This window comes from Copidosoma floridanum, unplaced genomic scaffold (assembly GCF_036245765.1).
Source record: "Copidosoma floridanum isolate Cflo_tuat_1 unplaced genomic scaffold, Cflo_Japanese_pri ptg000004l, whole genome shotgun sequence".
NCBI lineage: Eukaryota > Metazoa > Arthropoda > Insecta > Hymenoptera > Encyrtidae > Copidosoma > Copidosoma floridanum.
The window spans coordinates 32,882,374-32,909,021 of NW_028321881.1; the positions used below are offsets into that span (position 1 = coordinate 32,882,374).

At 32.7% G+C, this 26,648-nt stretch overlaps 1 protein-coding gene across 3 annotated transcripts; it reads right to left on the minus strand.

Moving 5' to 3' along the window:
• Positions 1-809: 809 nt before the first annotated feature.
• On the minus strand, positions 810-1,895 carry LOC106641880 (Cyclin-dependent kinase subunit 85A). 3 transcript variants are annotated; one of them, XM_089597785.1, is made up of 3 exons: positions 1,764-1,895; positions 1,501-1,628; positions 810-1,165 (listed from the first exon to the last, which is right to left on the minus strand). In XM_089597785.1, exons 1-3 carry the CDS (start codon positions 1,808-1,810, stop codon positions 1,071-1,073), a joined length of 270 nt encoding a protein of 89 aa, XP_089453911.1. In that variant the 5' UTR covers positions 1,811-1,895; the 3' UTR covers positions 810-1,070. The 3 variants fall into 3 exon arrangements, with proteins under 3 accessions (XP_089453911.1, XP_089453916.1, XP_014211943.2); XM_089597790.1 differs by having other exon boundaries at positions 810-1,140; positions 1,752-1,895; XM_014356457.2 differs by having other exon boundaries at positions 1,752-1,890.
• Positions 1,896-26,648: the final 24,753 nt, after the last annotated feature.

Consider the following 26,648-nt stretch of genomic DNA (forward strand, 5'->3'; position numbering starts at 1 on the left):
GACACTATTTATTTATTTCCATCACAAATATCTCGCTAAAATGGTCTTTTATCTACAATTTTTAATACAGCATATTACAGAGGAAGACTTCATCTACAAAACGTATATATTCAGTCTGCTGGGACATTTAATTTAGGTTTATTATAAACGAAAACAAATTGTTTTTCACGCTGCCCCATAGGAACACGTGCTAATAGTTACAACTTTGAGCTCGGATTTCTCAAAATTTTGACCCATTCGAAATATAATTTAGACCACCATTAAATTCAGTAGACTTTTGTTTACAAGAAATAATATATCTCTGTTTGGGGACTTTCGTGAAGGAGCCTTCTTAAGGCAGGGTGGACGTCTAAACTTGATAATTGCGAACCTGAGATAAGTACGTTTTTATTTGTTTCAATAATTTGCCATAGTTGCAATTTATGTCTCTGAATTAGGAAATTCAAATCCCATTAGTAACATTGGGAATTAGCTGTATCTTGACTGACTTTTTTCATCAGTTACACAACGAAACTTGAGGTATTATAAAGCTAGTCAGACTCAAAAAGTTGGAAACATGACTAAGAAAAATTTTGTTTTTTGTGAGTTATTGGTAATAAAAATGAAAAATGTGTAATTAAACTGTTTAAATATTACTAAGTTAAAATATTTTTGCCTAAAAATCTTGTGAGCCATTTCAAAATATTTTGCCTCAAATATTAATAATTAAAAGAAAAATGTTACTGTTTACAAAGTATAATAATAAATCAGTGTTAAGGGTTTTTATTAGGACAGCATAAAAAATAAAATGGACAATAAAGTATTTTTTCAATTTATTATACACCTTATCTTACATACTTTACTAAAAACAAGATTCTAATTTAAAATTTTTTTTCTTTAGTGCATTAAATAATAAAATGAGAGATGAAATGTATCATTAAAATTGAAAGTGTAATAAAAAGTATCGTATTGATTTTAATACTATTTGTATCTAAAGTAAAGGTTAACTCGATTGTTGATGTTTCATAAAGATTAATACAAAAGAACAAAAGTAGTAAAAAAAAATTCAAAAGTAGCAGAACCAGTTTATTTTACTTGACGCAGATGTTTTGAGACTGCTGCTTCTGCTTCACGTTGCAAACAGGTAAGTCTGGTCTTGGTCTACGGAACAAGAGAACATGTGGCTCTACATGAAACAATAGAAAGAGACACTATTCAGAAACTAAAAATTTCTTTTCATAGTAAGTTGCACTTAGTCACTACATTGATAGCAAAAATGTACCAATAGTAATATAAAAGAATCTAGAAGTCATCCAGTTTGACATTACACATTTTTAATAATAGTTATTAATGCAATATGATGCTTTAACTGTTACTTATTCAGCTTTGTCAAAACTTACAGAAGGTACGATTATATCAAGTTACCTTTTACAAATCCAAACCCATATTAAAACATATAGAGAATCCGGCTAAAAACTCTGAACTAGTGAATGCAACAAATAAAAATAAGGTTTTTGTTACCTGGGCTATGCATCATGTAGTGGCTCCAGCCCGGACTCTGCTGGACACCAAGGTTTCGCCACTCAGTCTCAGTCATTAGATGTGACTTGGGAACAGATCTAGCTACATCAGGAGGCAAGATGACGTGCCTGAAAATAAAAAGGGCCACTGATCACATATGATGGAAAAAGAGTAGTGGGTGTTATCTCGACGAGATAGGCAGGCAATTAAAATATCTCATGAAACGGACGTTAATATTAGGCCCAAAATACCTGTATTCATACTTATCGTCGCAGTACTTTTCAGAGTACTGAATTTGGTCGGCTGGCATTTTCGAAGAATCTAATGTTCAAGCCGACTATCGTAGCTCGTCACCCACTCTCAGCTCTCAGTTACAGAATGCACACCAGAAAGTATATACATTCATGATTGCATCATACACTTACCTACTGTAGTCTTCTACCCAGTGGTGGGTAGGTAAGTTACCTAAGAAAACTCACTTAGTTTCTTACATGTAAGATACCTGTAAGTTACCTAGGATAGTTTCTGACGTTGAATGTCGTTTTGTAGGAAAACAAATGTGCCCTTAGTACCCATGCTGCGCATTGAAAAGTAATCTATTCATAGACCGATAGAAAATCCCCTGAAATAAAAAGTTGATGCTCGAAGGGTCGTTTTTGATATTATACGTAATTCAATGCGTAGATTACGATAAAAACACTTAGAACATTGAAAACTCTCTTGGGAGCCGTAAAAACAGCGTTTAAAACTAATTTTGCTAATATCTCGTAAACGGTAGAAGATCGAACGAAAATAAAAATACCAGCGTGTAGAGCGGAAAATTTCCTACCGATTTGGTATTTTACTTTTGTTCGGTCTCGCTGAAAATTTCGAGGTAAAAATTATTGAAGGTATTTTTTCCTCAATGCTATAGGAGAAAGTGATACAGGAGATACACTGTATGTCGAAGCCGATCAGCCGGAGAGTCGTGGAGAAGGGGGAGAGGATCAGAGCTATATAGCTATAGCTATATATGTGTGCTTGAGGCGTTTTTAGATCGACTGACGGCCGAAATTTGATTTTTGGCTTTTCAGTCAGAAAATTTCTAAGTCCTACGATTGCATTGATAACGGAAAAAAAATTGTTCCCCCCAAATTTTTTTTTTTTACGTTTTCAACAATTCTGTATCAAAGGAACATAATCAATTTTTTTTTTTTTTTTTTTTTTTTTTTTTTTTTTTTAAATTATATTTGCTTATCGCTATAAATTAATTATTTAAAAAATTACCCTGAAATTGTTGCGTACACGTGTACTATAGCTTACAAAACTGTAATAAAAGAAATAGTATGTAAAACTGTTTTATTTATTAACAAATTAATTTGTATCAAAAATATATGTAACATAAATACACTATATTAATTGGACTTTATTTTATTCAAACGTTACCGTCTAACGAGATTTAAAGTATATATAACGACTCTGACTATATTCATCAGCGTATATATCTATATACATGCGAGGAGCAGCCGACGATCGTTGGAGCACACAACTACACTTATTCCCGCGCTCTCTGTCTCAAAATAAAAATACCAGCGTGTAGAGCGGAATATTTCCTACCGATTTGGTATTTTACTTTTGTTCGGTCTCGCTGAAAATTTCGAGGTAAAAATTATTGAAGGTATTTTTTCCTCAATGCTATAGGAGAAAGTGAGACAGAGAGCGCGGGAATAAGTGTATAGTTGTGTGCTCCAACGATCGTCGGCTGCTCCTCGCATGTATATAGATATATACGCTGATGAATATAGTCAGAGTCGTTATATATACTTTAAATCTCGTTAGACGGTAACGTTTGAATAAAATAAAGTCCAATTAATATAGTGTATTTATGTTACATATATTTTTGATACAAATTAATTTGTTAATAAATAAAACAGTTTTACATACTATTTCTTTTATTACAGTTTTGTAAGCTATAGTACACGTGCAGGCAACAATTTCAGGGTAATTTTTTAAATAATTAATTTATAGCGATAAGCAAATATAATTTAAAAAAAAAAAAAAAAAAAAAAAAAAAAAAAAATTGATTATGTTCCTTTGATACAGAATTGTTGAAAACGTAAAAAAAAAAAATTTGGGGGGAACAATTTTTTTTCCGTTATCAATGCAATCGTAGGACTTATAAAATTTTCTGACTGAAAAGCCAAAAATCAAATTTCGGCCGTCAGTCGATCTAAAAACGCCTCAAGCATACATATATAGCTATAGCTATATAGCTCTGATCCTCTCCCCCTTCTCCACGACTCTCCGGCTGATCGGCTTCGACATACAGTGTATCTCCTGTCTCACTTTCTCCTATAGCATTGAGGAAAAAATACCTTCAATAATTTTTACCTCGAAATTTTCAGCGAGACCGAACAAAAGTAAAATACCAAATTGGTAGGAAATTTTCCGCTCTACACGCTGGTATTTTTATTTTCGTTCGATCTTCTACCGTTTACGAGATATTAGCAAAATTAGTTTTAAACGCTGTTTTTACGGCTCCCAAGAGAGTTTTCAATGTTCTAAGTGTTTTTATCGTAATCTACGCATTGAATTACGTATAATATCAAAAACGACCCTTCGAGCATCAACTTTTTATTTCAGGGGATTTTCTATCGGTCTATTCAGTCTAGAAACCAGCGTGGAGATATAGTTCCGGCAAGACTTGAGAATTCTCTAGGACCCAACCTCTCTGATGTGGAAAAGCACTAGATCCAAAAAAATAGCACCGAACGCAAAGCCCAAAATTCAAACAAGGTCCAGTAATACAAGTGCCTATTATCTGATGATCCGGGGCGCTTGTGTTATTTATTAATAATTTATTATTTAACAGAGTGGTCAGTAAGCGCCCTGGGTCATCGGGTGATAGGCGCTTGTGTTGTTAGACCTTATTTGAATTTCATGTTTACGTTTGGTGCTATCCTTGGGCTCACTGGTTGTAATCAGTCAAACGCTTGCGGGTGCATGTGCACAGGTTTCTGAAATTGTGATATTTTTAGGTATCTTACAAATAATTTACATACAGAGTAAGAAACCTCTCATTTACGTCGTTTACCCACCAGTGCTTCTACCACAATGTAAGATAAGACACGTAAGACAAGTAAGTAGTACAAAATTGAGGGTTGGACTCCCAATTGGGGCGAGTATGCATACGTACTTTATATGTATGCTACAAGTACGGTTCAGGTATAAATGAGGATACGTATGGCATATGGCATACCTATCGTACTTTTACCGTATACATCAGGTACGCTTTTGGTATCAAGGAGGACACTTATCCGCAGTGTAAACCCGCTGGGTGCGCCGCCCTCGTGACAATCTATGAAACTGACGAGAGGCTGGTAAACAAACCGAAATAACATTCATTATTTATTTTTATAGTTTCTTCTTTTTTATTCACAGTTGTATTTTTTATCTTGTACGTCTAAATGATAAATTCCCTCAAATTAAAAGTATAAAATAACGGAATATTAGAAACTTGTTTAAAAAAGTAAATCATAAAAATCCATTTTCCAGTAATATATTGAAAAGAAGAGATTTTTTATGTTCCTCAGTATTTTCAGCTAGCTCTGTGGATCGTTCTATTATTTTTATCATAACAATTTTCGAAACAGCGACGAGTTTTTGCTATTCAATACTACCATCGAAAATATTATTGACCTCAACCTTTAAATTTTTTTTCAAATCTTTTATTTTACATTAGTACAAAAACTATTTTTCTGACCATAACCTGTCGCTGCGCTGATCCTGGCCTCAACGCCACTGTTGCTGCTGCCAACCGCCGCCATTGAAGGTGTTCGCGCGTTTCCCTCCAGGGTACGAGAGGTGGGAGGGCGCAGTCGAGAAGAAGGGAGAGAGTGAGGGAGGACCGGGACCAGAGACAAAAAGAGGCAACGGTAAGGTTACCGGGAGACAGAGAGAGTGCGAAGAAAATCCAATAGGATGAGTAGGGAAGAGCAGTAGGGAGAAGAAGAAAGTAAGATTGTGTTGATAGTAGGGCAGGGAAGGGACAGGACAGAGAGACGGTGAGAGGGTGTGCGCGAGTGTGAGTGTGTGACGTTGCCAGGAGCTCGTTAGGACAGCAGCCCCTCCTGGTCTCAGGACCCCGAACGTGCGCTCGTAGTTTGGGTATAGCGAGGCGGAACTGTTGTAGCGCAGTCGAGGAGTTAATTTGTAAAACAGTGCGTAGAGTTTGATTAAACAATTTCCTTAAAACTAAAAGTGATTGTGTCCCCTTTATCATCTCTCTCCTTAGAAAGAGAGAAATCCCGCGCAGACCCCCTTCTTTATATACAGGTGCGGAAACCCAGAGGATGAGGGACAACAAGGTAACGGACGAGAGGAGTAGTGCCCGCGGCTACGGTACCACCCCCTTTTTCTTTTTTTTCTTTTCTTTATAGGTACAGGAGTGCAGCGTGACATGGACTATGGCCGTTGCTAAGTAAGCATACTCTTGTCATGTCTTTTTCAGTGTCATGAGAGTAACTGTAAGAATATACTAATCTTTATTCATTATGTTAAATAAACTTACGTATTAGTTAATCCGCTCTCTTCATTGTTCGCTACCTCACCATACAATCATTTTATCAACAGCACTAACTGGTACTTTTAAATCAATACATTCATGATGAAACTCATCATTACTTACTATATGATCAAAGCAACTGCTGTCTGATAGCCATGCAATCCTATTATCGCAAATATTATTGACCTGAACACTAAAATTTTCTTTCAAATCTTTCATTACTTTAGTACAAAAACTACTTTTCTGACCATAACCCATATTTTTGCTAGGCTGATCCTGGCCATGACTCGAATTTTGCTGCTGCCAACCGCCACCATGTCCTCTTCCAGCTCCTCGACCAGCATTGGGGGTAGAGGATTCCCGCAGTGAAAGTTACGGTCAGTAACATGATTGTTACTATCACTAACGCACCAATCTATAGAGTGTTAGAGAAGCAAATAGGCAGAGAAGAAGGGGGCATTCCAGAGGTTCTTATCGGTGCTCCCAAATGTGACTGGCAAACTTGCGGGAAATAACGGAAGCGCCAATCCCCGCACAACCCGGGACGCTTACTGTTCGCTTTAAATATTACTAATAAACAAAATAATAAGGCAAGCGCCTATCTCCGCACAACCCGGGGCGTTTACTGGTCGCTTTAATTATTAGTAATAAATAAAATAATAAGGCGACCGCCAATCCCCGCACAACCCGGGACGCTTACTGGTCGCTTTCATTATTATTAATAAATGAAAAAATAAGGCAAGAACCAATCTCCACACGACCTGAGGCACTTACTAGTTGCTTACTGAATTTACAATAAATAAAATAGTAAGGCAAGTTGTGGGGGGATTGGCGCTTGCCTTATTATTTTATTTATTACTAATTATTTAATCAACCAGTAAGCACCCCGGGTTGTGCGGGGATTGGCACTTGTTTTATTTTTTTATTTATTGTAAATTCAGTAAGCGACCCGGATTGTGTGGGAATTGGTGCTTGCCTTATTATTTTATTTATTAATAGTAATTAAACCGACCAGTAAGCGTCCCGGGTTGTGCGGGGATTGGCGCTTTCGTTATTTCCCGCAAGTTTGTTAATCACAGTGGGACGAAACGGATTTTTTTCCGGAAATAAAATATATCTAAGACGAGTTAAGTTAAAGGTCTTTTTTTTGTCCAAGAGCTTATTTAACACAGAATATATAAAAAGTGGTTCGGATTCCAAACGTCCCCTTCAAGAGGGTGAAAACAATCCTCAAAGTTGACAAAATACAAAAAAAATTATTTAAAATCGACATTTTTTACTATAATTGTTACTAATTACTGGAAATTCATAAAAGAGACAATAAACGTTATACGTGATACACAATGGGTAGTGTAAGTATGATGAAGTATGTTAAAAAAACCCTTAAAATTAATAAAATGAAAAAAAAAATTACTCAAAATTGACATTTTTTACTGTAATTTTTATGAATCTCCAGAAATTTATTAAAGAGAAAAAAGTGTGGTACGGGACACACAATAGATAGTGTGAGTATGTTTTAGGGGGTAAAACAACCCTTAGAGTTGATGAAATTTAAAATATTTTATTAAAAATTGATATTTTGGAGTAAAATTCGGAATTACATCCAGCGAATTCCGAACTTCGAGACGGAATTTAGACTTTAGATTTCACTAATTTTGGACCCGGCAACCCTGAGATGCACCGATCATACATATAAAATTGTTAACTGAGAAATGCTATTGTAAACCCTTTCTTTCGGTGATATAAAATTTTAGATGTGTTTATATATACACTTTAGGATTAGTAGTTTAACAAGATGCTTTTACAGCTGTTTTATTTTTAAAATGCACGTCTTAGCTGAAAAATTTATGGAATTATGTAACATTAATTTTAATTCGTACAAACCTTTTTTTGTGTGTAAAGCTCTACTAACTATTTACAAACTTAAGAGTTCGTTTTATGTATGTTCTTCGAAGACACAGTATTAACTATATGTTAAGTATAAAGTAGTTAGTGAAAAATAAGAGTAGTATAGGTTATACATCAATGTTAATGTAAATTGTCTATACAGCTTATGTTTTTTAGAATTCACGCATTAGTTTATAACAACGGCTTTTGTTAATGAGTAAATTATAATGTCATGGATTGCGAATAAGGCTCAATAGCACAGTGTACATCTCACATACTTGGAAAACGTGATATATATATATATATATATATATATATATATATATACATGCTTGGTCAGGGTTTGTATGATGTGTAAACACAGATCTAGCAAATACACGTTGTTCGAAAGCGTATGTACCTAGGTAAGTACACCATCAGGTATAAACAAGTGTTGTAGTAGGTATACTTTTCCAAAGTGCATTGCTATCAATGTATACAGGCCGTAGTAGTATGCAGACTAAAATGGCGTTTAATAGCCTTTATGTTTACAAGGCCAGAAATGAGAGTGGGATTGTCGTTACTTACCTCCAACCTCCAAAGCACCTTCATCCTTACGTTGATTTCAAGATTCGTATATCCGCTCTGATTGGACGTACAAGAAGTCAATTTCAAGTTAATTATAATTATAAGTAAATAAATTTTTTACACAACGCATGTAAGTCTGCGTGACGATAGGCAAAACAAAGAGAGCTAGCTTTTTAGTTCAACAGTTTAACAGACACGTTAGAATCATTCAGATTTTGCTGATTTCTAGACAAGGTTGAAAAAAAGTTCTCAAATTAGTCGGCTACCAAGTGCACCCCTTGACACTTTTATGGTGTATGTAATATACACTTGTTTGTAGAGTCTCTTTATGTGAATAACATTTTCAGACAGGTATGATATGTTTCTGACACGAAGTCATTTGGTGATATCGTTACTGTTGCTTGATTATGATTGCTTACTACTCACGACTTGCTTTAACGTAGTCCTCAGAAACCTACTCTTTGATCCTTATAATGTTTTTTTTATATACAAACACTTTTTACCTTCATGTCTGCGCCCACATCGGGTAATATCAAAATAATTGACTCACATAAAAATGAGACAAAATATACATTGATACTCGTTGGCTTAGACAAGGACAACTTTTGAGGCTTGACCATGACGTACAGGGAAGCATCATTGCTATAGGCATATATAATTCTATACCGATCGTTTTTTAATTGACTAATGAGAGCACTGATAATAATTTGATTCTTAGGTCGACAATGGATAAAATATGAGTTCTGTTAAAAAAAGACATACTTTGTTAAAAAATAGTTAAATTTATAATGTTACGAATAATTTTTCCCGTCAAGACTGTTGTATTTTTTACAACTGGATTTTAAATGTGTTTAAATTTATAGAATGCCCAGAACTCCAAGGAAAAAAAAAGTATTTCAGGAGTACAAAGTGGTGGACCTAAGAAATTGAAGAGGCTGCACAGCACCAAAAGTGGCAGAAAACGTACTGCAGTATCTGATGCCTCTAAAACAGTTTTATGTGAGCAAGCCAATGAGATTATTAAACTGGCAGAGTGATATTAATTTATTGAAACTATGTTTACAATTATGTGAAAAGCGGAGTAACTTGCAAGAAACAGTTAGCCTACCCTGTTGTTGCGGTCCAATAAAAACCAATAAAAAATTCATTGATTTTACAATGGGATTTTTCTATTAGTTTCTTATCGGTATTTGCACCCGTAAATCCAAATAAAATCCGAAATGGTCAAAAATAGATTTTCTATATCATTTATTATAACTAGGACATGATTGAACAAAAATAAATTGACAAATTTATGTCCTACCACCCGGATGGCAACACCAAAACGGGGGGGACTAATGTCCTAGGTATAATAAATGATATAGAAAATCTATTTTTGACCATTTCGGATTTTATTTGGATTTACGGGTGCAAATACCGATAAGAAACTAATAGAAAAATCCCATTGTAAAATTTTATTGGTTTTTATTGGACCGCAACAACAGGGTAAGTCATGGTATTTCACAAAATTTTCTTGTCAAACATTCAAATGAATCTGCCTCAGCATTTTACATTGAGAAGGATTACAGTAAAAAAAAAAACATCAAAATTAACTTAAAGATACAACATCACGAAATGTTTCCAGTTATCCGCCGTACGTTAAAATCCGTAAAAAGATGCTTAAATGTTTGTCTGAAGATAGCGCTGTATCTGAGAACGAAGCTGTAGTTCCTTTGCAAAGTCTGCTCAACAAGACTGTTGAGCGTCTGTGTGAGCAGGTTGCACTTGATTGTGAAGAAAAGGATCCGGACAAATTAGTGCTAGTTGTAACCGGAGGATTTGACAGCTCTGCTAACCATTTTAATGTACATTAGAAGTGCGATAACCCTGAATATGAAATATTCAACAGCGAATTGTTATTATTTGTATTAAATATACTACTTTTAAAGCTAAACTGTGGTTCCAGTGGTAAGATTCATTTTTATTTCATAATACTTTTTTTTCAGTATATCTTAATATTATAAGATTAAAAAATTGTTTCTCGATCGGTTAATACTGATGGCTTCATGTAGTGTATACTTCATGCAGATTAATAAATTATTCAAACCATTTGTACTTTATTTTGGGTTTTTATTCAATTAAGTAACTAAGAGTAGATAATATTTATAATGCTTTCAAAATAAAAAAAAAAAAAATAAAAAAATACAATTAAAAGTTGAGTCCGTACGCATTTTGTAGTGACAGTTAGCTAATAACTTGAAAATCGTAACGTGAAATGTCATGTAGCAACAAAAAAGTTTTTTAAAGCAAAATAAATATAAAGTGAACTGCTAATGCTAATCTAACTTTTAATACTGACGGCTTTTAAGTTTTAAAAAGTTACCGTTCAATTTTATGCTTGAAAGACTATGTTGATCAATACTTTCGCAGATGAAAATTTGTGGCTGAATCCCACACCATAAAGTGTTAGATTTTGTTGGCCGCTTCAAATCACCATAGAAAAAGAAAATGAAGAGACAATTACCAAAAAATTCAAAGATTAAAAAATGAAATTTCAAATCTCTTAACACACTTCTTCACTCTATTGAACAAGAAAAAGGTCTCAGCAAAGTTCGAAGTATTTTTGACAATGTTTGATGGAAAATACCGTAATGCGATCGTTGGAAATCCAGCAACAAGTAGACATCCCATTTGTTTCTGCTCGAGCCATTAGTTTGGAGATAAAATAAGTAAGTTTCTACCAAAGACCGTAGCACCGGAGTACGGAATCGGCTTGCTGCATTGTAAGATCAAGTATTTTGAAAATTTAGTACATATAGCCCACAGAAGTACGATTATACCACCAATGTAGGATGTTAGATCCTTTTATAAAGGTTTGTATGATTGTACGGTATATATTGTTGGAATTAGCATTTTGTGTGCATAGTATGGTTGTTAAAAAGCAAACTATTCGGTGTGAGATTAAAAAAATATTTCATTAAAATCCATATTAGTACAACTACCCAAAGCATTTTCTGATAGCACACATGGAAGATTTTATAAAAAGTTTTTTTCATTTAAAAACAATGGTATTCAAGGTAAATCTTTAGGTACGGATGTATTATCAGATAAATAAAAGAAACCATTTGAAACCTAAGTTTTTCGTTACAATGGTCATTTTTTACTACACTAAGAGTTGCTCTTTGAATTAAAATGAGGATAAAAAAATTGTTTCATATTACTATAGCTTATAACAAATTTACATGGATTGAATATAAGTGAAAACACCTTTTTTAAGTCAAGTCGTAGTTTTTTGTCTGAAATGGAAGAACAAGATATCCTAGCCTGCCATGGTGTATTATATTTAACAAATCTATTTTTCTCTGTGCTGTCAGAAATGAAAAAATGAAACTTCAATCACTCAAGTGTACTGTGGAAATTTGTTTGTAGTATTCATTTTCATTCTCGTGAATTCACTAGGAAATACATAAAACTAATTACATTCCGTATTTCTACTCAGCTATAATCGCAATACGACATAAAAGTATGATTTCGTCCAATTATTGTATGGCTGGCTTAGAATCATTTCCAGTATAACTATTAAATATTCAAGTAGCATACATACGTACATGGAAAAAAAATGATAAATAATTTCATTAATATAATTTTCTGTATTATAATAATTGCTTTTTTGTAGAAGAATTTTTAAAAAGGAAGACGGTGATTCAAGAACGAATATACAAACGCTTTGGTGTTTGCGTTAATCAAGTGAAGCAAGGTTGTAGAACCACTAATACTGGGAATTCAACACGAACATGTTTCGATGACCAAAAAAATTTCACAAAGTCACTAGAGATAGACGAACAATTAGTTGAAAATATTACACTAATTTTATCGTTTTTTGATTCGAAAAATAAAGTTGATCTAGAGAAGTTAAATAAACTGAGCCAAGATACATAAAAATTACACAACGATAAATATGAATGGGTTCGTATATGCCCAAGTGTTCATAAGTTATTAATGCACGGCTGTGAAGTTGCAAAAAAATTACCTTTGCCATTACTTTATTTTTCTGAGGATGCCCAGGAAAAATGGCACAAAATTTATCAAAAAAACTTTATATTACACGCTAGACAGAATTGCCGAAAGGCGAAGCTGCAGGACACATTTAATAGAGTACTAAGTATGGGTGATCCCAAATTATCTGTGTACTACATAAGCGATCGTATCAAGCAGCATAAGACGAAACAATTGAGCAAAGATGCCGAAAATTACTTGAAAAATAAGTGAGTACGGCTGAAAAATACCCTTCTTTATTATCATTATGACATCAACAAATTTATGTTCAATGACAGTTTTTAATAAGTTGCTTTAATAATTTATTTTTCTATTTAAATTTATTGAACAATATGTAATTGCCTACAAAAGCATCGTCATTAGTATCTGGAACAGTATTTATAATCTGAATAAACTTTATTATGCCCAAATGTAACTACATTATTTTTTTATATTGCTTTACTATTAATGATTGTTGGACGGACATTGTGAAAGGATTACGAAATAAATACTGTAAGTTTTTATACCACGTAATCTAACATTCACATAACATATATTTTTTACTTAATGAAAAAGGTATAAGGTTTGGTGATAAGGCAGTTTTGGCCAACAGACATTATGGTTAATCTATCGCCACATTCAATTAGATAGATTTTGCAATTTGCTATAAGAGACACAAGTGATTAAAGTATCAAATACGATAGAAAAAACATGCTTTAAATAGGAAAATACAAACAAAATATGTATATTTTTGTAAATTTTTCTAGCAGATATGTAATGAATGATAAGTTTCTAAAAATCGCTAAAGAAGAAAGAAAGGGTAAGGACATTTCTGACGATAGCGTGGACGAAGAAAGTGGTTGGTTTGAGTCAGAAGTTGATTCTGTTGGCAATGATGAAGAATGATCCGAAAAATATGTTTTACAATTTTTTACGAATAAATAAGGTATAACACATATAGCTGTGTACTTTAAAAACCAACTTATATAAAATGTAAGTATCTTTTTTCATCTTGTAATTTTAAAACTTAAGAAGCTAATTCTTCATTAGTATCACTTATTTGGCTGATCTATTTATAAAAAGAAATTCATACCAAAAAAGTTTGTGTCATGAAAACTTTCAAGTGGAATAATTTATTTTTCTGACTTCCATCAGAGTTATAACTTTAACAACTCTTAAACTGTTTGGAAAAATGAGACCTAATTTACTTTTTGTCAAATTATAAAAAAAACTACTTGAATCTTTAATTTCCACACCATTTTCTAGTGTAGTTGGTACGTATACAAAAATCGAAAATTCATGAATTATTAACTTTCAAGTTTTTGATATATTTAATGGCTGTTCCACGTCAATAAATTTAAGAAACTTTTTTTATTATACATGCAGTTGAAGCATTGGTAAAACAGATGGTTATTTACGAATGTATCTTTTTAATTTTTCCTGTATTGGTTAAATCTGCTTGGATGTACTGAATGAATATTCTGTGTACAGAAATACAATACACTTAAATATAGATTCGAAATTCGGTCCCTTTAAATCCTTCAATGGTTATTATCGTCCCTCATGTCTTTGTTTTATAATAAATTCTGTATATTATGTAATAATATAGATATATGGCTAACTTAGACCAACAAATAAATTTTTGCTTATGATCCTTCAGAATCATAGAAATAATATTTAAATGAGAAAAAAGTGTTCTCACTTTTATCAATGTCAGTGATTGTTTGTACTCCGTCATCATATTTTAAATACTCTAAGCGTAATTTACGTTGACTTCACATAGATAACCAAACAAAACTTTTCGAATTATATTTTTGATATTTGTCAATGAAAGCTATACTTAAAAATTGCAAATTATTATTCTAATTTCATACTTAAATATTTTTAAAGGATTTTTTCTACCCTCTTACATCATTTTTACTCTAAACGAGTATACATGATTCAAACAAACATACGCTAGTTCACTTAGTTGCATAATTAATTTTTCATACAATTCCCTTAATTTTGGCCTGTTCAAGGATTATTATAACCCCTTACACCATACTTACATTATGCATTGTGTGTACTGTGACACACTTCCAGTCTTATAAAATTTCAATAGATTTTTATTGATTACAGTAAAAAACATAATTTTTAAACGAAATATTTCGAATTTTATCAACTCTAAGGATTCTTTTAACCCCTCACTGCTAAAAAAAATCAGCAGATTTGTCAGCTGATATAAATCAGCTGACTTCTGATGCCATATCGTCAGCTGATTTTTTGACTGTGCGAAAAAATACAAGTCCCATCAGTGTGAAAAACTACAAGTCCCGAGGGACAATTTTTTTTTTGGCCATCATCAAAACTATGCATACAGAGACTTATACAGTAGAATGAGATAGGTGACACTTGTGAGTTTTAAAAATTTTTCGATAGCCAAAATTACGAGTTCCATGCGCTGAAAAAGTATTGAAAATTTATTGATAGCCAAAATTACAAGTTTCGTACGCTGAAAAAGTATAAGTTCCGTCAGTGCGACGAAATACAAGTCCCGACGAAAAAAAATTTTCTTTTGCTATCATCCAAACAATACGTTTTGGGATACTTACAGTACAATGAGATGGGTGAAAATTGAGAGGTTTAAAAAATGCTCACCTACCACATTCTATTGTAAAAGTCTCAAAATACAGACTTTTGATGTTCTTAAATGTATTTTTTTTTTTCTTTGAGCTTGTATTTTTTGGCACTGAAGAGACTTGAACTTTTTTTTGGCGCACGAAGCTTGTAATTTTTGCTATCGAAAATTTTCCAAACCTCTCAATTTTCATTTATTTCATTTGACTGTAAAAGCCCCAAAACGCATTGTTTGGATGAACAAAAAAAATTGTTTCCGTCGGACTTGTATTTTGTCACACTGATGGGACTTAAGGTAGTTGTATCCCACGATATTGTCAATGCAGCAGATTCTATAGTTTGGTATGTCATCTATCCCTCTCACAGTTGTGCTAAAATATAACTTTTAGCAGCGTTTTCTGCACTTATTAATTTATTTCTTATCTCAGTGAGACCCTCGAGATGTTTCATAAAATTAAATAAGATTATTAGCCATTTTTGAAATACACAAAAAAATGTCGTCAAAAGTTTACCATTTTTTTGTGGGATATACGCAATTAAAGCCCAGAAAAATATATTTCTCCGTAAGGATTCATGTTGAAGTATGAAAACAGTGAACATTCAAATTTTGCTTTGTAGGAACCCTAGCCTTATAAAAATTTAACCGAGTTCTTAATAGGCAATAATTTAGCTGTGTGGTAAGTTTCATGAAGATCTCATCAATATTTTTGTTTGGGATGTAGCTACCTTAAACATTTTTCAGCGCATGGAACTTGTAACTTTACCGAAAATTTTTTAAACCTCTTAATTTTTATCCATCTCATTATACTGTAAATGTGCCAGAACGCATAGTTTTGATACTGGCAAAAAAAAATTTTCGCCTGCACTTGTTTTTTTTCGCGATGATAAAAGTTAATTTTTTTCAGCGCATGAAACTTAAAATTTTTACTATCTTCTAATTGTCACCTGTCTCATTCTACTCTAAATGTCCTTAAACGCAGATTTTTTATGTTCGTAAACGTAATTTTTTTTTCTTCGGGACTTGTATTTTTTCGCACTGACGGGACTTAAACTTCTTTCAGCCAACGGAACTTGTAATTTTTGCCATCGAAAACTTTTCAAACCTCTAAATTTTCACCTCTATTATCATGCTGTAAATATCTCAGAACGCATAGTTTCGATAATGGCGAAAACAAAAATTTTACCGTCTAGACTCGCATTTTTCGCACTGATAGAACTTTTTTTTTAGCGACCGAACTTGTAATTTTTGCTCCCGAAAATTTTCCAAATCTCTTAATTGTCACCTGTTTCATTCTACTCTAAATGCCCTTAAACGCAGATTTTTTATGTTCGTAAGCGTAATTTTTTTTTCTTCGGGACTTGTATTTTTTTGCACTGACGGGACTTCAACTTTTTTCAGTGCACGGAACTTGTAATTTGTGCTATCGAAAATTTTCCAAAACTCTTAATTTTCACCTATCTCATTGTACTGTAAGTATCCCAAAACGTATTGTTTGGATGATAGCAAAAGAAAATTTTTTTTCGTTGGGACTTGTATTTCGTCGCACTGACGGGACTTATACTTTTTCAGCGTACGAAACTTGTAATTTTGGCTATCGAAAAATTTTCAATACTTTTTCAGCGAACGGAACTTTTAATTTTGGCTATCGATAAATTTTCAATACTTTTTCAGCGCATGGAACTCGTAATTTTGGCTATCGAAAAATTTTTAAAACTCACAAGTGTCACCTATCTCATTCTACTGTATAAGTCTCTGTATGCATAGTTTTGATGATGGCCAAAAAAAAATTTTCCCTCGGGACTTGTAGTTTTTCACACTGATGGGACTTGTATGTTTTCGCACAGTCAAAAAATCAGCTGACGATTTGGCATCAGAAGTCAGCTGATTTATATCAGCTGACAAATCTGCTGATTTTTTTTAGCAGCGAGGGGTTAAAAGAATCCTTAGAGTTGATAAAATTCGAAATATTTCATTTAAAAATTACGTTTTTTACTGTAATCGTTAAAAATCTATTGAAATTTTATAAGAAGACTGGAAGTGCAATTCCGAATTTCACTCCGAAATATCAATTTTTAATGAAATATTTTAAATTTTATTAACTCTAAGGGTTGTTTTACCCTTAAAACATACTCACACTATCCATTGTGTGTCCCGTACCACACTTGTTTTTTCTTTAATAAATTTCTGGAGATTCATGAAAATTACAGTAAAAAATGTCAATTTTGAGTACTTTTTTTTCATTTTATTAATTTTAAGGGTTGTTTTAACATACTACATCATACTTACACTACCCATTGTGTATCACGTATAACATTTATTGTCTCTTTAATAAATTTCTGGCGATCTATAACAATTACAGTAAAAAATGTCAATTTTAAATAATTTTTTTGGTATTTTGTCAACTTTGAGGGTTGTTTTCCCCCTTTTGAAGGAAACGTTTTGAATCCGGACCACTTTTCCTATATTCTGTGTTAAATAAGCTGTTGGATAAAAAAAAGACCATCAAGATTGGTTTATTCATCTTAGAGATATTTTATTTCCGAAAAAAAAAACCCGTTTTGTCCCACTGTGCGAGGTTTCCCTAAATTTTTACCTTGCCTCATCATGTTCGTACTTGTGCACTGAGCCTGGAAGTATCCTATCTTGCCTTATTTAAAACATGCTTTGTCTTCTTTTCTCTCCGAATAAATACACTTCTATCTTTCTTACTTCTTTCTTTTCTCTCTTTAATTTATATCATCTTGATTTTCCTTTAAACAAATTCTACTGTCTGGTCTGATTCTTTTAAAACGTCGATCAGATAATCAATATAACTTAATGAACTTGGCAAAGTTTTTACCATATAGCTTAATTCTTCTTTTTCACTGATCGTTGCACCTGCACTTTTTAATTCATTTATTAGTTTTTCAAATTACGTGAAAAAACACTTAATTATTTAAAAGTTTTTAATCCTAATCGTTCCAATTTGTTCCTCACACATATTTGCAATGCAGTAGATTCTTTTAGAGACATCTCATAAAACTTATATTCATTATTCTCATGGCCGTTTCTTTGTCCTTGATGAATTTAAATTAATTACTTGAGATCGTACAATATATATATATGTATAATTTATTGCTTTCAAATCTTTTTGTAACCATTTTTTTTTTTGTCCACTGTCTGTTTTTCTCTCGTTACTACCTCGTCACATTTTTTCAACTTCAAAAATATTACAATTTTTTTCTTCCAAATACTGTAATCTTTACCATTAAAAACTGGTACTCTTATATCGTCCGCCATCTTGGCTTCTTTTATTTTCAGATTCTTCTATTTCTTTTAAAACAAATCTTTTTACCATCAATATTTAAGTGATCACTCTTTTACACAATTTCCTTAACCTTTTTTTCATTGGGTTAATATTTTTTCTAAACTTTCCAATTTCATCCATACACGTGTTTACTTTGAAGTTCACGGTCTCCGAAGAGAACGATGAAAATCAAAATTAAAATCAAACGACACTGCAACCACGGACTCAACTACCATGTTGATAAAATAAATGTATGGTGAGGTAGCAAACACAATGAAAGAGAACGGATTAACTAATTTATATATATTCATTTAACATAAAGAATGAAGATTAAAAACGATTCTTACAGTTACTTTCATGACACTGAGAGAGACACGACGCGAGCGTGCGTACCTGGCAACGGCCATAATCAGTCTGCCCAATACTTCCTTATTATATATTATATACTGTTGCTCTCATCGTTTCTTTCGTACGAGTCGTATCTACGCCGTAAAGTAGATGCCGCTTACTACAATCAATATAAATTCACTTTTATTTTAACAAGTGTAAAAGTAGGAGATTTTTTAAAGCAACAAAAGTAAGAAATATATTAGTAACTTTTAATGATTAAAATCAAGAAGTAAATTTAATAATGTTTTGTTTATTAAAGAAATGGATAGAAATTTGATAAGCTATGGTAAAGTTACAAATAATAATAAAGTTATTTCAAAAGATAACACTTATTGTAAATTTAGAGATTTAATTGCAGTTGCATATAAAAAAAATAATATTTATTTTTTAGATAGTTCTGTAATAAGAAAAGAATGAAATATGTCAAATAAGTTTGAAAAATCAATGACAGAAAAAAAAAGCTTCACAGAAAATTGGGCCATGTCAATTTTAATTATTTGAGAACAATGATGAAAAGTTTTTACATGGATTACCAGAAAATATTGAGTCTGACTATTTTAAATGTAAAATTTGTATTGAAAATAAAATGCATTATTTGCCTTTTGAGGATAATAGAAAAAGGGCCAAGGAAATTTTGGAAGTAATTCATACTCATTTGTACGGGCCCTACAGTGCAACGGGTTATTATAATGGAGAGAAATATTTTTTGACCTTTGTTGATGATTATAGCAAGATAATTAAAGTTTTTGTTTTAAATCAAAGAGTTAGGTTTATGATTGTTTCATTGATTATATTAAAACAACGGAAACTATGACTGGAAAAAAATTTTAAATATTAAGGTGCGATAACGGTAAAGAATATTTGAATAAAAATATTTATAATTTTGCTGCGGACAAAGGAATTGTGATTGAACCATGCCCACCGTATGTTCATGAGTTAGATAGGACGGCAGAAAAATACAACAGGGATATTATGAATATGTCACGATGTCTACTAGCAGGTGCTAATGTACCGAGAATGTATTGGCCCAAAGTAGTTAAAAAGGTTGCATATTTCAAAAATAAGATAATTTCAAATTCAGTAGAAAAAAATAAAACTCCTTATAGATACTATTTGGTGAGAAACCTTGCATTAAAAATTTACGTTTGTATGGGAGTAAAGTTTTTGTAAAAATATCATAATAAAAGAGACAATCTAAATGGGATAGTAAAGCTGAAATGGAAATTTTATTAGGTTACGAAAAAGTAGGTGACAGAGTTTTATTAAATGGTAGGGTGTTGGTGGCTAGACATGTTAACATAATTAAGGAAAATATGAATATGGTTGGATTTAAAATGAACAACAATAAAATTGAACGTACAAATGGATTTGAAAATCAAATTTAAAATCATGACGATAAAAGTGAACGTGAATGACGATAAGAGTCTGAAAATAATAACGAAAATATTGAGTTAAGACGATCAAAAAGAAATGTAAAAAAACCTGCGAAATATGAAAATGAAAATTTTGGTTATTATGGTATTGTACATGTTAATTATGTAAATGCGAAAAGTCCAGTAGGTTTTGATGATGCGATGAATTCATATGAGTTTAAAAGTTGAAAAAATGCAGTGGACACAGAAATGTCTTGTTGGATTAAAAATAATACTTGGAGGTTAGTTAAAAAATCGATTAATAAGAAAGAAATGGGTTTATACAAAAAAAATTATGATATATATTGTTTATAAAACAGGGTTAGTTGTAAGGGAAATTTCAACAGGACGAAATTGTTGAAGATGTATATTCACCAGTTGCTAAAATGCATACTTTAGAAATTTTATTAGCATACTATTATCAAAATAAATTAATTATTGAACAGATGGTTGTAAAAATGGTTTTTTTGAATGGTAAAGTAAAATCTGAGAATTATGTTAAACAACGAAGATATAGAGGTTCTGAAAAAAATACCGAGAAAGTTTTAAAATTAAACACAAGGCTTTGAATGGTTTAAGAGAAAGTCCAAGACTATGGCATGAATGTTTTCATACATCTATTAAACAGTTGGGATTTGTAAGAAGTAAAAATAATTGTTGTCTATATGTATGATCTACTGATGAAAATGAAACTGTTTATTTAATTTTGTTTGTTGATGACTTATTAGTTTGTGGTAAAAGTAAAACTAAAGTTAATTGTATTAAAGGCTTGTTGTCACAAAGATTTCAGATGAAAGATCTAGGAGAGATTAAAACTTATTTAGGTATATATATTGATTACAATTATGAAAAAGGGAAATGACACTTGATCAAAAAAGATGTATTGAAACGTTAGCAAATATAAATCTGATGTTAAAAATTTAAAATTGTATGCGACCCCGATGGAACAAAATTTAAAACTAGAACCAGTGCCATCAGCATGTGAAGAATTTTACGAAAAATTTGAAAAGAATTGAAACACATTATTATTTTGTGAATGAGACTTACGTAAAAAATTTGATTGATATAGTTAAAGTTGATTCGAATTAAAATGTCGCAGATATTATGGCAAGGCCATTAGGACGTAGTAAGTTTGAAAAATTCAGAGAAATATTGAATGTAATATAAATTTAAGAAGGTGTACTCATAAGGCTGCACTCACATGGAGCACAATAGAGCGTACAGGATAGAATTGTCTCCATAATAGACCAAGAGCTGAGGCCTAAGGGTGGTCAAAATTTTAACCAGCCGTCACTCGCACTAGAATTGAGGAACTTTATGATTCGTGGAGACCCGAATATTTCGGTCATATTTTATTGTGGTAAAGAGTTATGTGGTAATTATAGTAGTGCCATATGGTATTTACTATTTATTAACCAGACACAATTTATACCAATGGATCGAAAATAAAAAAGTTGTCAACTGGGAGTGCCATTTGCGGCAAGATTAGAATGCATCTTGTACCTGAAAATCGACCTCTAAAAATATAGATATTGTAGTATTATCTACAATGTTATCTATAATGTCTCACCTATTATCTTATATGAGTATTATAGATAAGATCGGGTAGGGAGTCTATTTTTTGAAGGAGGATTTTCGGGTACAAGATGCATTCTAATCTTGCCGTAAATGGCACAACTGTATATTGTTTATCAATTGGTGTAAGTTGCGGCTGGTTAGTAAAAAAAAAATGTGGCACTACTATGATTACCACATAACTCTTTACCGAAATGAAATATGACAAAAATATTCTGGATCTCCACGAATCACGGGGATCCTCAATTCGGTGAACGTGACGGCTGGTTAAAATTTTGACCACCCTTCGGCCTTAGCTCTTGCCTCTTTTGGTCTATAAGTGACTATGGGCCGCTATGGGGTCAATTCTATCGTGCACGCTCTATTGCGCTATATGTGACTGCAGCTTTAGAATAAAAGTAAATTTATATTGGTGTAGTTAGTGACATCTGCTGTACGGCGTAGATCGTAGATACGACTCGTACGAGACACGAATGGGAATGACAGTGACTAATGACACTGACACGATGAGAGCAAGAGTATAATATATACAATAATTTTTTTTTTTTTTTTTTTTCATTCATCATCGCCCGTAGGCTCAGACATGGAATTTTTTTACACAAGCATAGTGTTAATTAGCCACCGGTGCACCTGAGTTATGACCAGATGTTTATATATATATACATACATAACGGCCTACGATTGCTTTGGTAATTAATATAATAAATAAAATGACAAAAGCACATATAACCAGTTAATCCAGTGCCCTTACTGGTTGCTTAGTTAGTTAATATAATTAAACAAATAACATATGTGCCAATCACCGACAAACCCGATGCACTCGCTGGCAGCTCTGGTTATTGAATAGATAAATAAAATAACACAAAAACCAATCGCCATTTAACCCAGTGCTCATACTGGTCAATTTGTTAATTAATTTAATAAATGAAACAACTCAAGCACCAATCACCATTTCACCAAGGGCGCTTACTGTTTGCTACGGTACTTGATATATTGAATAAAAAAACACAAGAACCAATCACCGTTTAACCCTGTTTGCTTACTGGTTGCTTTAAAAGTTCATATAATTAATCAAATAACACATGTGCCAATCACCCAAAAACCCGAGGCGCTTACTCGCCTTTTTGTTTATTCAATAAATAAATTAATAAACACAAGCACCAATCACCACACAACCTAAGGCACTTACTGGCCGCTATGGTAATTAATACAATAAATAAAATAACACAGCGCCTATCACTGAACAACATAGGGCACTTACTAACCGCTTTATCAATTAAATAACACAAGCGCAAATCACCACACAATACGAGGTGCTAACTCGTTGCTTTGTTCATTGATTTAATAAATGAAATTACTGAAGCACCAAACACTATTGAACTCAGGGCTCTTACTGGTCGCTTTCGGAATTAATGTAATAAATAGAATGACAAAAGCACCAATAACCATTTAACCCGGTGCCCTGACTGGCTGCCTAGTTAGTTATTATAATTAATCAAATAACAAATGTGCCAAGCACCGATAAACCCGATGCGTTCACTGGCAGCTCCGATTATTAATTAGATAAATAAAATAACACAAAAACCAATCACCATTTTACCCAGTGCGTTTACTGGTCAATTTGTTAATTAATTTAATAAATAAAATAACACAAGCACAAATCACTGTTTAACCTTGTTTGCTTACTAATTGCTTTGTGAATTAATGTAATGAATAAAGTAACACAAGCACCAATCACCATCTAACACGAAGCGCTTACCCGGATGCTTTGTTAATTGATATAAAAAATAAAATAACACATGTGCCTATCACCACTCAACCCGGTAAGCTTACTGGTCAAGTTGTTAGTTATTATCATGAATAAAATAACACAAGCGCCGATCACCGCACAATCTGAGGCGATTACTGGCTGCTTTGTTTATTAAATAAGTAGATGAAATAACACGAGCGCCAATAACCACACAACCCAAAGCGCTTACTGGATGCTTTGTAAATTAATATAAAAAATAAAATAACACAAGCGCCAATCACCGCAGAATCCGAAGGATTAATGGCCACTTTGTTTATAAATAAATACATGAAATAACACCAGCGCCAATCACCACACAACCCAGGGCGCAGACTGGCCTTTCTGATTATTAAATAAATAAATAAAAAAACACAAGCGCCAATTACCACACAACCTAAAGTGCTTACTGAATGCTTTGTTAATTGATATAATAAATAAAATAACACAAGGACCAATCACCATATAACCCGGCACGCTTACCGGTTGCTTTGTTAAGTGATATATTAAATAAAATAACTCAAGCACCAATTACCATTTAACCCAGGGCGCTTACTGTTCGCTACGGTAATTGATAAAATAAATTAAAAACACAAGAACAAATTACCGTCTAACCTGAAGCGCTTACCCAGTTGCTTTGTTAATTGATGTAAGAAATAAAATAACACATGTGCCTTTCACCACGCAACCCGGTAAGCTTTTTGGTCGCTGTGTGAATTAATATCATAAATAAAATAACACAAGCGCTAATCACCACACAATCCAAGGCGATTATCGGCCACTTAGGTTATTAAATAAATAGATGAAATAACACAAGCGCCAATTACCACACAACCTAAGGCACTTACTGGCTGCTTTGATAATGAATACAATAAATAAAATAACACAGCGCCTATCACTGAACAACACAGGGCACTTACTAACCGCTTTATCAATTAAATAAATAAATTAAATAACACAAGCGCAAATCACCACACAATCCAAGGCGCTAACTAGTTGCTTTGTTAATTGATTAAATAAAAAAAGTTACTTAAGCACCAAACACTATAGAAACTCAGGGCTCTTACTGGTCGCTTTCGTAATTGATATAATATATAAAATGACAGAAGCACATATAACCATTTAACCACGTTCCCTTACTCGTTGCTTAGTTAGTTAATATAATTGATTGAATAACTTATGTGCCAATCACCGACAAACCCGATGCACTCCCTGGCCGCTCTGATTACTAAATAGATAAATAAAATAACACAAAAATATATCACCATTTAACCCAGTGCGCTTCCTGGTCAAGTTTTTAATTCATTTAATAAATAAAATAACTCAAGCCCCAATTACCATTTAACCCAGGGCGCTTACTGTTCGCTACGATAATTGATAAAATAAATTAAAAAACACAAGAACAAATTACCGTCTCACCCGAAGCGCTTACCCGGTTGCTTTGTTAATTGATAAAAAAAAAAAAAAACGCATGTGCCTATCACCACGCAACCCGGTAAGCTTTTTGGTCGCTTTGGGAATTAATATCATAAATAAAATAACACAAGCGCTAATCACCACACAATCCAAGGCGATTATCGGCCACTCTGGTTATTAAATAAATAGATGAAATAACACAAGCGCCAATCACCACACAACCCAAAGCGCTTACTGGATGCTTTGTTAATTGATATAATAAATAAAATATCACAAGCACCAATCATCGCACAATCGGAGGTATAACTGGCTGCTTTATTGATTAAATAAATAGATAAAATAACACGAGCGCCAATCGCTACACAACCCAAAGTGCTTGCTGGCCTTTTTGTTTATTAAATAAATAAATAAAATAACACAAGCTCCAATCACCACACAACCTAAGGCGTTTACTGGCCGCTTTGATATTTAATATAATAAATAAAATAATAAATCGCCAATCACTAAACAACCCAGGGCGCTTACTAACTGCTTTGTTAATTAAATTGATAAATAAAATATTACGAGCGCCAATCACCACACAATCCGGGGCTTTTACTAGTTGCTTTGTCAAATGATTTGATAAATTAGAATACTCAAGCACCAAACACTATTTAAACTGGTGCCCGTACTGCTTGCTTAGTGAGTTAATATAATTAATCAAGTAACACACGTGCCGATCACCGACAAACCTGATGCGCTCACTGGCAGCTCCGTTCATGAAATAGATAAATAAAATAACTCAAGCAACAATCAATACTTAACCCAGTTTTCTTACTAATTGCTTTCTTAATTAATAGAATAAATGAAGTAATACAAGCGCCAATCACCTTACGACCCAAAGCGCTTACTGGATACTTTGTAATTGAAGTGATAAATAAAATAATACAAGCGCCGATCACCAAACAACCTGGGACGCTTACTGGTCACTTTGTTAATTAATATAATAAATGAAATAATACCAATCACTATTAAGCTCAAGACGTTTACTGATTGCTTTGTTAATTAATATAATTAATAAAATAAAACAAGTGCCAATTACCGCACAACCCGAAGCGCTTACAGGCCGCTCTGTTCATCAAATAAGTAAATGAAATAACGCAAGCGCAAATCACCATTTAACCGCGTGCGCTTACTGATCAATCTGTTAAATGATGTAAAAAAAAAATAAAACAAGCTTCAATTACCATTTAACCCGGTGCGCTTACTGCTTGCTTTGTTAGATAATACAATTAATAAAATAAGACATGTGATAATTACCACACAACCCGATACGATTACTAGTTGCTTTGTCAATTAATATAATGATTAAAATAACACATGTGCCAATTACCACACAACTCGGGGCGCTTACTGGTTGCTTTGTTAATTTATACAATTAATAAAGTAAGACATGTAATAATTACCACACAACCTGATACGATTACTGGTTGCTTTGTAACTTAATATAATAAATGGAATAACACATGTGCCAATCACCACAAAACTTGAGGCGCTTACTGGTCACTTTGTCAATAAATACAATAAATAAAATAACTCAAGCCCTAATCACCATTTCACCCAGTGCGCTTACTGGTCAATCATTTAATTGATATAAAAAAAATGAAACAAGCTTT

What these genes read in the sequence shown, in the direction of transcription:
- LOC106641880 (XM_014356457.2), bottom strand. Translation starts at nt 1,810, where the DNA reads ATGCCAGCCGACCAAATTCAGTACTCTGAAAAGTACTGCGACGATAAG. An exon ending in GACGATAAGTATGAATACAG is followed by an intron (nt 1,629 to 1,751) that starts GTATTTTGGGCC and finishes TTTTATTTTCAG; the next exon opens with GCACGTCATCTTGCCTCCTG. An exon ending in CTACATGATGCATAGCCCAG is followed by an intron (nt 1,166 to 1,500) that starts GTAACAAAAACC and finishes TGTTTCATGTAG; the next exon opens with AGCCACATGTTCTCTTGTTC.